The 12,173-nt window shown below is 32.1% G+C and overlaps 1 protein-coding gene across 1 annotated transcript in view; it reads left to right on the top strand.

The window, feature by feature from the left end:
- Positions 1–12,173, top strand: part of LOC127733658 (uncharacterized) — a 77,427-nt gene that overhangs the window by 25,830 nt on the left and 39,424 nt on the right. Inside the window, exons 22-24 of the mRNA XM_052242974.1 lie at positions 299–582; positions 1,884–2,157; positions 4,883–5,463. Of these exons, the coding sequence (XP_052098934.1) occupies positions 299–582; positions 1,884–2,157; positions 4,883–5,463 (1,139 nt within the window). The remainder of the gene's footprint in view (positions 1–298; positions 583–1,883; positions 2,158–4,882; positions 5,464–12,173) is intronic.

The following is a 12,173-nucleotide window of genomic DNA, read 5'->3' as shown; positions in this document are numbered from 1 at the left end:
ATACAAAAGAAGCAATCAAAACAATAAGTCGTAGACAGAAAGAAAACACCATAACCATAAATGAGTGTATTACAACTGGACAATGTGATAACTCTAGTGGAGAATACCTGTCTCATTTGCAAGCATACCACATCTCCTTATTTTTATAAAGAAAAGACGTTTACCACTTTATCATTTATGAAGCTATATTAACATTAACAATGAAATACGAAAAGAACGTATATTTCAAAACTTTGACATCAAATGTATAATTCAGAGATATAAGAACATTGATTTAAGTTTTAAATTTTTTTTCCAGATTGTAGACCTGGACCGGCAGATATCGTATTCATTGTTGACACTTCTTTTAGTTTAGTGACAAATGTCAACAGAAGTCGAGATTTCATTACTGAATTTATCAAAAGAATACCAATTGGTCCAGATGAATTTCAAGTGGGTGTAATCACATACGATTTTGAAACTAATGTCCTTTTCGATCTTGATGATTACAATACTACATCAGGTATGATTGCCGAACTGCAGCATATCAAAGGGGAAGATGCCGCCACATATACATTACCAGCTTTACAGAAGGCAAAGGAGGTAAACATATAAATTATCTAATAATTGTTAATCTGTGATATTGTCTAGAAAAAGAAGTAGAGAATACTAAGGAAACAATCAAAAGTCATAAGTCGCAGTAAAACAAACAATATGATTGTTAAAAAGAAAAACGACGAAAACCCAAAAGTCTACAAAACACTTCACATAATAAATAAGATTTGAGGAACACAAATCCTAATAGAATTCGGAGTGAAATCAGATGCTCCGGAAAGATCAGCTGATTCTACTCTACTAGTGACATCTGCCATGCTACTCCTGATAAAATAATATGTTGAAATTGCATAAAGGAAAGCAAATTTTGTTTAATAGAAAACTGAAACTCATTACCGCCGATCTTATCTCTATCTTATAATTTTAAATACAAAGTCATCAAAGATACCAGACCACTTTTACAACACCATACGTGTATTTCGTCTTCATATGACTCTTCATTGACATTAAAATCAACTCAAATCTGTTTGAAGGCCAAAAATTTAAATGAAAGTGAACAGCACTGAAAACTTCACATTCTACAAGTGTTTTTTCATCTGTCTTTGTCCATTTATGCATATTGGGAGGAAAACCTTAGTGTTTTGAGTGTTTTTAATATTTAATGGCCAGGAATTTAATAAAATTACCGCAATAACGATAGTTCGTGTAAACACCAGTGCTGCTACTTGATCGATTATACCAACGAGAACCAAAACGTCAACAAGCCGTGTGAAAAGTCATCAAAGATACCCTTCTTATAATTTCTTGTACGCCAACGTGCATTTCGTCTCAATAGACTTTCAGTAACTCTCTTATCAAAGCAGTTTGCAGACAAAATTAATCACAAATTTGAAAAATACTGGAAAATTTAAAATTTCTATGATAAGTTTCTTTCTTAAATTCGGCCATTTCTGTCATGCAATGGCAGTAGAAAAACACTGGCATTTCAAATGATTTACGATTTTATGAACACTTAATTTAAATACAGTGACAACACCAATTAGAAATTAATTAAGAAAGGATACACTGCTAGATATAGAAAGAAAAACGTAGAATGAATTTACAAATTAGCTGACTATGAAATTATAAGAAGATCGATTTATGCATAACTGAATGCTTGAGGAGTAAATGACCAAAAAAGAACATAAAAAGAAGCAGATCCTTTAAGGTTAAATTTGCCTGAGAGAGAGAGAGAGAGAGAGAGAGAGAGAGAGAGAGATTATCTTAAATGTTTTTATTTAAATTAGGGATCAGAATACTTTGAAAAAAGAAAATCAAAGCACAAATGTAATGTTATATGACTTTTGCAGATGATAACTAACAGTTCTATGGGAGCACGTAGAGCATCAAGTTACATAATATTACTCTACGATGGTTTATCGACAGACAGGAATAAAGCTGTAAATGAAGCTATGCTAATTAACTCTATTGGTGGACGTATCATCACTGCTGCTGTTGGCCAATCTATATCATACTCAGAGTTGTTATTGATTTCAGAGAAACAATATTACACATTCATCACATCTTTTTTGGATGATATGTTGAATCATATTTTAAAGGAAACTGTTCCAGAAAATTGCACAGGTAGTACAGTTTTGAAATTCAAATTTCATATATAGTCAATCTATGATATGGTATATAAGTTTGCATTATTTTACTTATATATTCGTCAAATGAATTATATTTCTTAATACGATCTCATTCACCTTGAAATATTAAAATGATTTATTTGTTTAATTAACAAAATTATATTTTGATAAGACTGGTAGCTAGGCTGAATTATCAAAACAAAAAGAAACACAATAATACACAAAAAGGTCAACACACACATGTTATTGCCATATAACAAAACAGGTATATGTACAGTCACTTTTAATTTATAGGATTGTTTCTGTAATTGTAAAAAAGTTAATTTTGCGAGATAGAATAAAAATTTCTTCAGTTAACAGATAACATGTGTTAAATCAAATTTCTCTAAACTTAACTATAAAGTACAAGATGGTGGGATACATTAACAAGTACATGAAGCTTGTTTGGCCTTTATCGTATTTGTTTGTTCATAGCTCTTATCTTGTCTGTCGGCCTTTGACTAACATATTCTGATTCTATCAATGCTATCATTTTATATTCCCACTTTTCACTATTTCTCCCTTAATGACCTTCCATCTTTAATGCGAATAGGGTATGCATCACTTCTTCATGAAACTACATTCAATACCAATTTCCGAAAAAATATTCTATGTACTTATTGTTTGGAAACTCATGTAACAAATGTCAATTCTAACCAACATAAACGCATGGCTGTCGCAATCTTTTGGAAACAGATTTTATGCCATCAAGTGAGGCAATATCTTCATCATAAATCTTTTAAATCTAAAATTTATATTTGATGATTTTATTCTTCCTTGCTTTAAAGGAAAATATGTGCTTATCATCTATTATACCTGTTGCACCCAAAATTTCATACTTCAAAAATGTGTTGCGCTATCTCTATATTGACGAATTCAAGTCTAACCCATCTGATTGCATCCATGAAAGCTACACATATATATTCCGACGGGAAATATTGTAAACTGTTGATCGTAACATCGTCTACATCCCTTTTCAACTATATGTGTTACATTAAGGGGCCGAAATACCGTAAGCAAAAATCCATAAAAGAAGAAATGAAATTCTATAATAATACATGTAATTTATTAAGTCGAGGGCTATGCTAGTCAATGAGCAAAATATAAAAAGGAAGACTCAATACTCTTTCCGTATCGATTAAATCTGTTGTTTCGTTTATACAGATGAGGATGAAAAACTCAATGGGTCAAGAAAACTTTCTTCAAAGCCCAAAATGCTGTAACACATATGTCCTACCTCCAAGTAAAATATTTTGTTGGCCCACAACACAAAGCTCTATACTGTCGATTTTGTTTATAAATCATACCATAAAAACTGCGTCACATAGAAACTATGTGTTGACAATTTACTTTAAAACCAAACATCCTTCTAAAGTTACTAAAGAGAAAATCCGAATCAATCACTGGTCAGTTTCATGTTTCTTTGGAATTTCATTCATTTCCTGGATACCAAAATAAAAAAAGATGTTCTCACAAACAACGATATATTGCTGGTCTGCCAAATGCTCCATGAAGCCCCTTCATTGACATCTAATTTATTGGCAATCCAAATCGGATTTAAAATTTACTGCTTAACTATCTACTTTAGGGATGGTATGAATCAGAAGATAATCCAAAAGTTTAAGAGATCTGTTAGATAAAGGCAACAGTAGTATACTTTACATTCTAGCTTTCCTTCTTCGTTCAGTTCAAAAGCATAAAACATTTGACTTATCTTTTCCTTACACACATATTTCTCATTCAAAACTTCTAGACAAAATGAAAGAATTTATAAGATAGAATGGCCAACACAGATACGAATATCATGTTTTAGTAAAGGACATATTACTGTGAAAACTCTCTGATTAAAGCAAAACGTTAACTGAATCTGAACATCCTGAAAATGCTGATTTGTTTTTACTTACAATATATTAGTTACCATCAGAGGGCTTTTTTTTAATACACAATCGACTTTCCTACGGGAACCAACTGTGTCCCTTTGCATGTCGACTTGTTCCTTTATTTTTATGATGCAGCATTCATACAGGAGCGTCTTAAAAATTAAAAGAAGCTTGCGTTAACGTTTAACCTCAAGATCCGCTATTAAGATGATGTCCTTTCACTAAATAATTGAAATTTTGGTGACTTATTTGACTGCATCCATCGCAACAAACGTGAAATAAAGAATACCACACATACAGTTAAGGCTGCTTAGCTTCTTGATTTAGCCATCTAGAAATTGACAAGAGGGTCGGTTGAAAACTAAAATTTACGACAAAAGATATGATAATTATTTTCCAATTGTGAACTTTCCAACAGAGTCTGCATATTGAGCATATATCTCACAGGTGATACGATATTCCAGGGCTTTATTGTTTTATCATGGTTTCCTTGATAGAACGTAGCTGCTTACGGAGAAGCTATCCAAATCTTAAAGTTGAAGTCATCCTTTCAAAAGTATTACGGACGCCATCATGAGTCGTTTGAAAGTGAAGGAATATCTATGTCACCTATGACCAGGATATTTTGTGCGTTGAATGAATATCAATACGGCGATCAATAGAATGTCAATAACCCTTAAAATAGTTAATGTTTTATTTCTATAAAAATGTACTGACCCTGTTAATGTTTTCTTCTGAGCATATTGAAACACAACAAATTTTATTTCTTGAACATTTGAACAACGTCATTAATATTTACAGACTGTTCTATGGTAACAAGATCAGAGGTCATTCTCCTGTTAGATACAAACAAGAACCAAACAAAAGAAGATTATAACCAGCGTCTAACAGCGATTCGACGAACAATAGAACAAGTATTACATTACAATCCAAATGCAGATGTCGGCATGTTTTCATATTCGGACGAGGTAGAACAAGTTTTTAATTTATCGTGGTCATCTGATATCGATGAATTGATCGCCGCTGCATTGCAGGTCAGGGTTGATAAATTGAATACGACTTCAAACCTAATCCATGCTTTAAATCATATACGAGAAGGCAACTTATTTAAATCATCACGGAAACTTATTGTGTTATTCTCTAATGCAAAGTGGAATAATTTAGATGAAATAGACATGGAAGTTAAATTATTAAAACAACAAGACATCCATACTTTTGGTGTAGCATCAGGCGAGGATTGTAACGTGGATAATTTTGCTAGTGTTTTAAACGATCCTAGTTATATATTTGATGTAAAAGATGACGGCTACACGTCCTTGGAGTCGCTTGCAGCAATAACAATATATTATAATTGTACTGATAACATTTTTATCAAGCGACAGTGAAATGTCACAGATACACTAAGGGCCGTATTTGGCCCCCTATTTTGTCCAAAATCATATATATGAAATAAATGAACTTAGGATCGGAAAAGATTTGCATATATCTGTTCTTCAGTAGTACATGCGTGTTTTGTCTTTTAGTAAAGCAGAAACCTGCTTTTTCGTTGCGTAAAGTGTTTTTATTACGTCAAAATATGGAAAAATGTTGATCTTTGGACTGAAATCCTTTGTTTTAAAAGTCCTCAGCCAAAGTGGGCCACAGTAAAAATTAATGATAAAGATGGCATACAAACGGAGTTTGCCGACTAAGAAAAGAAATTATTTGATCACGTTAGCGGAGGCATTAAAAAATTAAAAAAAATATCTTTAAATAAAACAACTTGATTCGAAAAATTAAATATCGGAGCGAAATCGATAAAGGGCTGAAAATATCCGCATTCGTCTGTGACTACAAGACAACCTCAATTAAAGCAAGAATACTTCCATAGTTGAGGTGTTTAGTTTTAAGATCTTGCAATCATTCTCCAAATTGTACTTTTTATCTTTTAATCAAGGTGGATTTTGTTTTGTCGATTCAGATCGATCAAATAAAATAAAACAATATGTTTATGAAGTCTGTGTTTAGCACAACTGCTATGGGACAGGGTTACGATTGTCTAAATCTAGAACAAACACTCATAATGCTGGATAATATATGGTCGATAATATTTGATATCAGGAGGGAAAATATTGCTTATGAGGTCAGTAGGTCCGCATAAAGGTCACTATTATTTCGTTGTTTTACTAGAGACTTTTTCGTCAGTCCGATCTTTTTTGGAGATGTTGTGGCTTGTTTCCGTTAAATGAACACCCAGTTGCTTCCACCAATAATCGGATAGAGATAAATCTACAAAAGATCAATACCGTAGATGAGAAAATCATGGCCATCAAAAATACAATATCAACATGATCAACTTAAATCATACATGAAAACGGTCGTTGCTATGCAGTGTGTACGGTTGCTAGGTAGTTTCTACGCATACAGCAAGTTAACACAATGTAAGATTTGTACAATTGCCGTTTAAGTACCTAACAATAAAACATAACTTTGGTTAACACATTTTGGATTACATTAACCTTGGTCTGATACCAAAGGTCGTGGTTGCTTTGTATAAGGTATTGTTGCTAGGGTCATCTGGTGGTAATGGTGTTGATATATACTCGTTTAAATAATATAAATAAATAAAACGTTACTGTTTGAGATTACCATATATGTATTATACAATGATCCATTCATACGGAAAAGACGCATTTTTTGATAAATAAGGTTTACAATAGCATATTAAGGCAGGTTTCAAATCTGCTGCTAGGCAACTAAAAATGATAATAGCTAAAATAAATTGTCATTTTTTAAAACTTCTATGCCTAGTCTATTGAAGTAATAAAATTCAATTAATTTCAAGAGGGGGACAAAAATGGCCCTTATTGTACCTTGTCCTTTGTAACAATTGGTACTGTTCAGAAACTATTGCTGAACATATTCAATATATTTGGCTTGTTATTCTAATATTTATTTTGTTTTATTTCAAAACATGGCCTAAATAAGCCCTTATTGTCAGTGTTTATGGGGTAAAATTTACGCTTTGTCTTTAATTCCACCTTTTCCAATGATACAGCAATCTAACGACAAAAATAATTAAAAGACACCTATAGTATTACATACTGTCTTCAATAGTAGACAGTTTTATATGCAATATGTCAATCTCTATATCGTGTTGAGTTTTTTTAAAGTGTGCGTCTACAAATATTTCAACGACCGTTTATTATAGCTGACGATAATATGTACAAACAATGTACTGCAACATTAAATATACAGACACACTGTCGTAAAAGAATACTTTATTTTTCTAGTCAATACAAATTTTCAATAACCTGAAAACTGTTCATCAATTTAGGAACATAACATTGGTCAATAAAAAAGTACGTTTGTTGTTAGTCGGGTCTCAATATTTGTATATTCCGAACGCATACTGGATATATACGGAGGAGACCAACCTAGTTTGGTGTAAACTTCTATATACTACAACTCCGAAGGTTTATATACTACAACTCCAAAGGTTAACATCCGCCAATCAGTAATTGTTCGGATCTGTCATCAGTTTAATAATGCATTCAATCGTGAACCCAATTGTGACATTTGCATTAAAAATTGCAACTCCGTTAATCATAGTTTTTCTCCTAGTGCAACGGTTTCAAACTGTTCAATAAACCATTCATGTGACAATTACTCCTCATATCAAACCAAAAGACAAATAAATCCAACTTAGTTCATTTAAACAAGAATGGTCATTGTAGAAAACAAATATCTGGATGAAGACATGGACAAATAAAATATTGTTAAATATAATAAAAAATGTACGAGTCGAGTTTTTCATTATAATATTTAAGAAATATAACTGACAGTCAGCCCAATGCAGGTATACTTTTTGGTTTAATATGTCGGTTGGGATATTTTCACATTAAAATTATGTTTTTTTGCAGGACAAAGTTAATGCTAGAAGCCAAATGTCTATCTGTAGTTGTGATTTCTATTTTATGTGAAGAAACGTTAATAAGATATTCATGAATGTTTGATGTCAGGCCTTTTATAGCTGACAATACGGTTTGGGTTTTTCTCATTGTTGAAGGCCGTACGATTATCTATACTTGCTAACAACCACGTCCTTTGAACTCTAGTGGATAGTTGTCCTATTGCCAATCATACCACATCTCCTTCTTTTTATATGTAATTAAATTTCAGAGATAGCAAAGGGGAGGGACATTTCATAAACATAATTAGTTGAGCAAGTCCGTCAAAGGGAATGTGGCGTTTGGAAGGCAATCCGTGCTTCTGGTTAATAAAAAAAAAAACACAAAAAAAGCAATCTCGAATTATGAGCCGTGAATTTGTTTCTACAAAACTATATTCACGGAAACAGAAGATTGATTGACAATAGATTTCACATGTTTTACTGACAATGTTTCACTCAAATTCAGGGTAAGAAACGGAAAATATTGTTGAGGGAATGATGTTGACTGCCATTGGAAAACGCGTCGTTATGATACGGTAACAAATGACCTTAGAACGGATCACTGACATATACCAATTGTCAAAACCACAACCTCTGTCTCAATTATGTTTAAGGATGTACTAGGGTGAAATTAAAAAAAAAATTAGAATTTGAAATTGATACTATAAGTCAGAAGAGCATTAGTTAAGGAACAAAATAAGATAAAAATATTAATAGGTAATGGAGCTCCTTTTCGAGATATTCATTTTTTTTAAATGGCTAGAATAGGCTGACTCGGACTTTTACCTTATATTTGCATTGGTATAATTTGGTTCTCAAATCGAAAAAAAAAAAAAAATAGAATCTACTTAAATTTTGGAAAATGACATTTTATGAGCTATTGAAGTCTTGTATGAAAAGAAAAATGGGTGTTATTGGGCAAAATATTTTACCTAGTATTGTAGGAAAAAAACCAATGCGTCCGAACATCTGACAAAAATTCCAAAACCTGACATAATTACATCCTTATGTTAAGTTCTACTTTAACTAACAACGAGGTGCCACTATTGGATCAGGAACTACTTATCCTTCCAGGCACTGGAATTGGCCTATAATTTTGATTTGATTTTGTTTGTTTTCCTTTTGTATTCAGTAGTATTCCTATTTTATTTTTCATAATCTGTGTTGTTTCTACATGTGACAGTCTTATCTACGTAATATCTGTTTGTTTTTACGATGTGCACATTTCAAACTGTCATATAAGGTCAAATTTAGGGTAAGAGAATTCACATGAATTTGGTGATTTCTCAGGGTTAAAAAAAGACCTTTAACTATCCGCTATTGTGTGAAGCCTTATCACAGCATATGATTCTTCAACGTTATTCATGAGGAGTAACATGAAGAGTTTCACTTTATATCATGTCAATACCATCTTATACAAACAAAAAGACAATTTTTCAAAAAGTTAATATTTGCTGTATTGCTGTAACAGAAAATCGACTCTAGAAATACTGGTATCCTAGCACTTCAGTCTGACTAAAGCCAGTCCCAAAAATCCGGTGTTAATATATGGGGACGGATATTAGATATAACTAGTATGACTGGTTGTATCTGAAGCCTACAATATGAGGCGTCATTAAAAATGATGTATTGTACCATCAAGCAAAATATTTACATATTTAATAATGGAAAATTAAATTTTTAAATTGAGTTAATTGTAAGTAATACTTAATGACACATAATAAAATTGAGAATGGAAATGGGGAATGTGTCAAAGAGACAACAACCCGACCATAGAACAGACAACAGCAGAAGGTCACCAACAGGTCTTCAATGCAGCGAGAAATTCCCGCACCCGGAGGCGTCCTTCAGCTGGCCCATAAACAAATATATATACTAGTTCAGTGATAATGAACGCCATACTAAACTCCAAATTGTACACAAGAAACTAAAATTAAAAATAATACAAGACTAACAAAGGCTAGAGGCTCCTGACTTGGGACAGGCGCAAAAATGCGGCGGGGTTAAACATGTTTATGAGATCTCAACCCTCCCCCTATACCTCTAGCCAATGTAGAAAAGTAAACGCATAACAATACGCACATTAAAATTCAGTTCAAGAGAAGTCCGAGTCTGATGTCAGAAGATGTAACCAAAGAAAATAAACAAAATGACAATAATACATAAATAACAACAGACTACTAGCAGTTAACTGACATGCCAGCTCCAGACTTCAATTAAACTGATTGAAAGATTATGTCTTCATCATATGAAAATCAGGCACAATCCTTCCCGTTAGGGGTTTAGTATCATACCATCATAACATATATGAGAAGAACATAACCCGTGTCATGTCAACAACTGGTTTTTAAATAAATGTGTTTAGTGCCGATGCAAGGACCCTATAAGTGTATCAATATTAACGCCAAAATATGCAATCTTTAATGACCTGACAACAGTATCGTAACTATATCCCTTCTTAATAAGTCTATTTAAAGGTTTTGTTAGCTTCAGAGGTGAATACTGACATTTTTGTGCTTTATAAAGAATATTTCCATAAAAAATTGGATGTGAAATACCTGAACGTATAAGAAGTCTGCATGTTGAGCTATATTTACGAATGATGTCCTTATACCGATGATAAAATTTAGTAAATGATTTGACTAGTTTGTGATATCGAAAACCATGGTGTAATAATTTTTCAGTAATACATAAATTTCTCTCGTTAAAATCTAAAACATTGTTACATACACGAGCGAATCGTACAAGTTGAGATATATAAACACCGTAAGATGGTGACAATGGAACGTCACCATCTTAAAATGGATAATTAACGATAGGAAATGAAAAATCATCTCTTTTATCATATATTTTAGTGTTAAGCTTTCCATTAATGATATAGATATCAAGATCGAGGAAAGGACAGTGGTCATTGTTAGTATTAGCTTTATTTAAAGTAAGTTCAACAGGATAAATTTCTTTAGTATACATACTGAAGTCGTCATTATTGAGAGCCAAAATATCATCCAAATATCTAAAAGTATTATTAAATTTGTGTATCAGATGTTGTTTCGATGGGTCTTTGCTGATTTTTGTCATAAATTGTAACTCATAGCAATACAAAAAAAAAGTCCGCAATAAGTGGTGCACAGTTAGTCCCCATTGGAATTCCGATAACTTGACGATATACGGAATCTCCAAAGCGAACAAAAATGTTATCAAGTAAAAATTCAAGGGCATATATAGTATCAAAGCATGTCCAATTGACATAGTTTTTTTGTTTATTGCTACTAAAAAATGACCTAAAAAAGTTTGAACATATATATATTCACATTCTGACTTTTTAAATGCCCATTTAATTAGGTGTGTGAATTTTTTCTTAATGAGAATGTGAGGCAATGTGGTATATAGGGTAGAAAAATCAAAACTTTGAACAGATTCAAAATCACCAATATATGCATGTAATTTATCAAGTACTTCCAACGAGTTCTTGACACTCCAAAAGTAATTAATTCCACTATTTTTGAAGGCCTTATTTGAACAATTTATTATCAGGTTATTGATTGTACCAAGTGTACTGGTAAGAAGAATAGACAATTTAGTAGTGGAACAATGGCTAGAAGACGAAATGAATCTATATTTGTAAGGTGTTTTGTGTAGCTTCGGAAACCAATACATAATTTTTTAAACGTATTTAATACTTTTCTTTTTAAATTATAATTTACTGTTAGGAATTTCCAATATTTTTCAAGGTTTCCTATCTTAAAAGAAATTAAAAAGGTATTTGTTTTCAATGAAAGGGCTTATCATTTGTATACATGTGTATATGTAATATCTTTTTACGAGGAAGTCGAATTATGTCATCCAATCAAAATTACATAAGCATTTATAAAAGATTATTGGATTGTAAAATTATAGTCAGAAGAGTATTCATCAAAGCAAAGGCAAGGTAGGTGTTTAATTGGATAAAGAAATATACACTATACTGCTTGTTAACTTGACAAATTTAGTAGCACCGCTAAAAAGGTTTTGTTCAAAAGAATTAGATTTGTTGCATATGTGTTAGTAAGAAATTTGCAGATAAAAGATTTGGGCATCTCTCTAACAAGCTCTAAATCGACCCGATTGGTAAATTACTTAGGGACGACCATAGATCTATCGTCAACACTAAATGTCCCCAAT

This window comes from Mytilus californianus, unplaced genomic scaffold (assembly GCF_021869535.1).
Source record: "Mytilus californianus isolate M0D057914Y unplaced genomic scaffold, xbMytCali1.0.p SCAF_3, whole genome shotgun sequence".
NCBI lineage: Eukaryota > Metazoa > Mollusca > Bivalvia > Mytilida > Mytilidae > Mytilus > Mytilus californianus.
The sequence above is the reverse complement of the archived record's forward strand: the minus strand, read 5'-3'. Positions and strand labels throughout refer to the sequence as shown.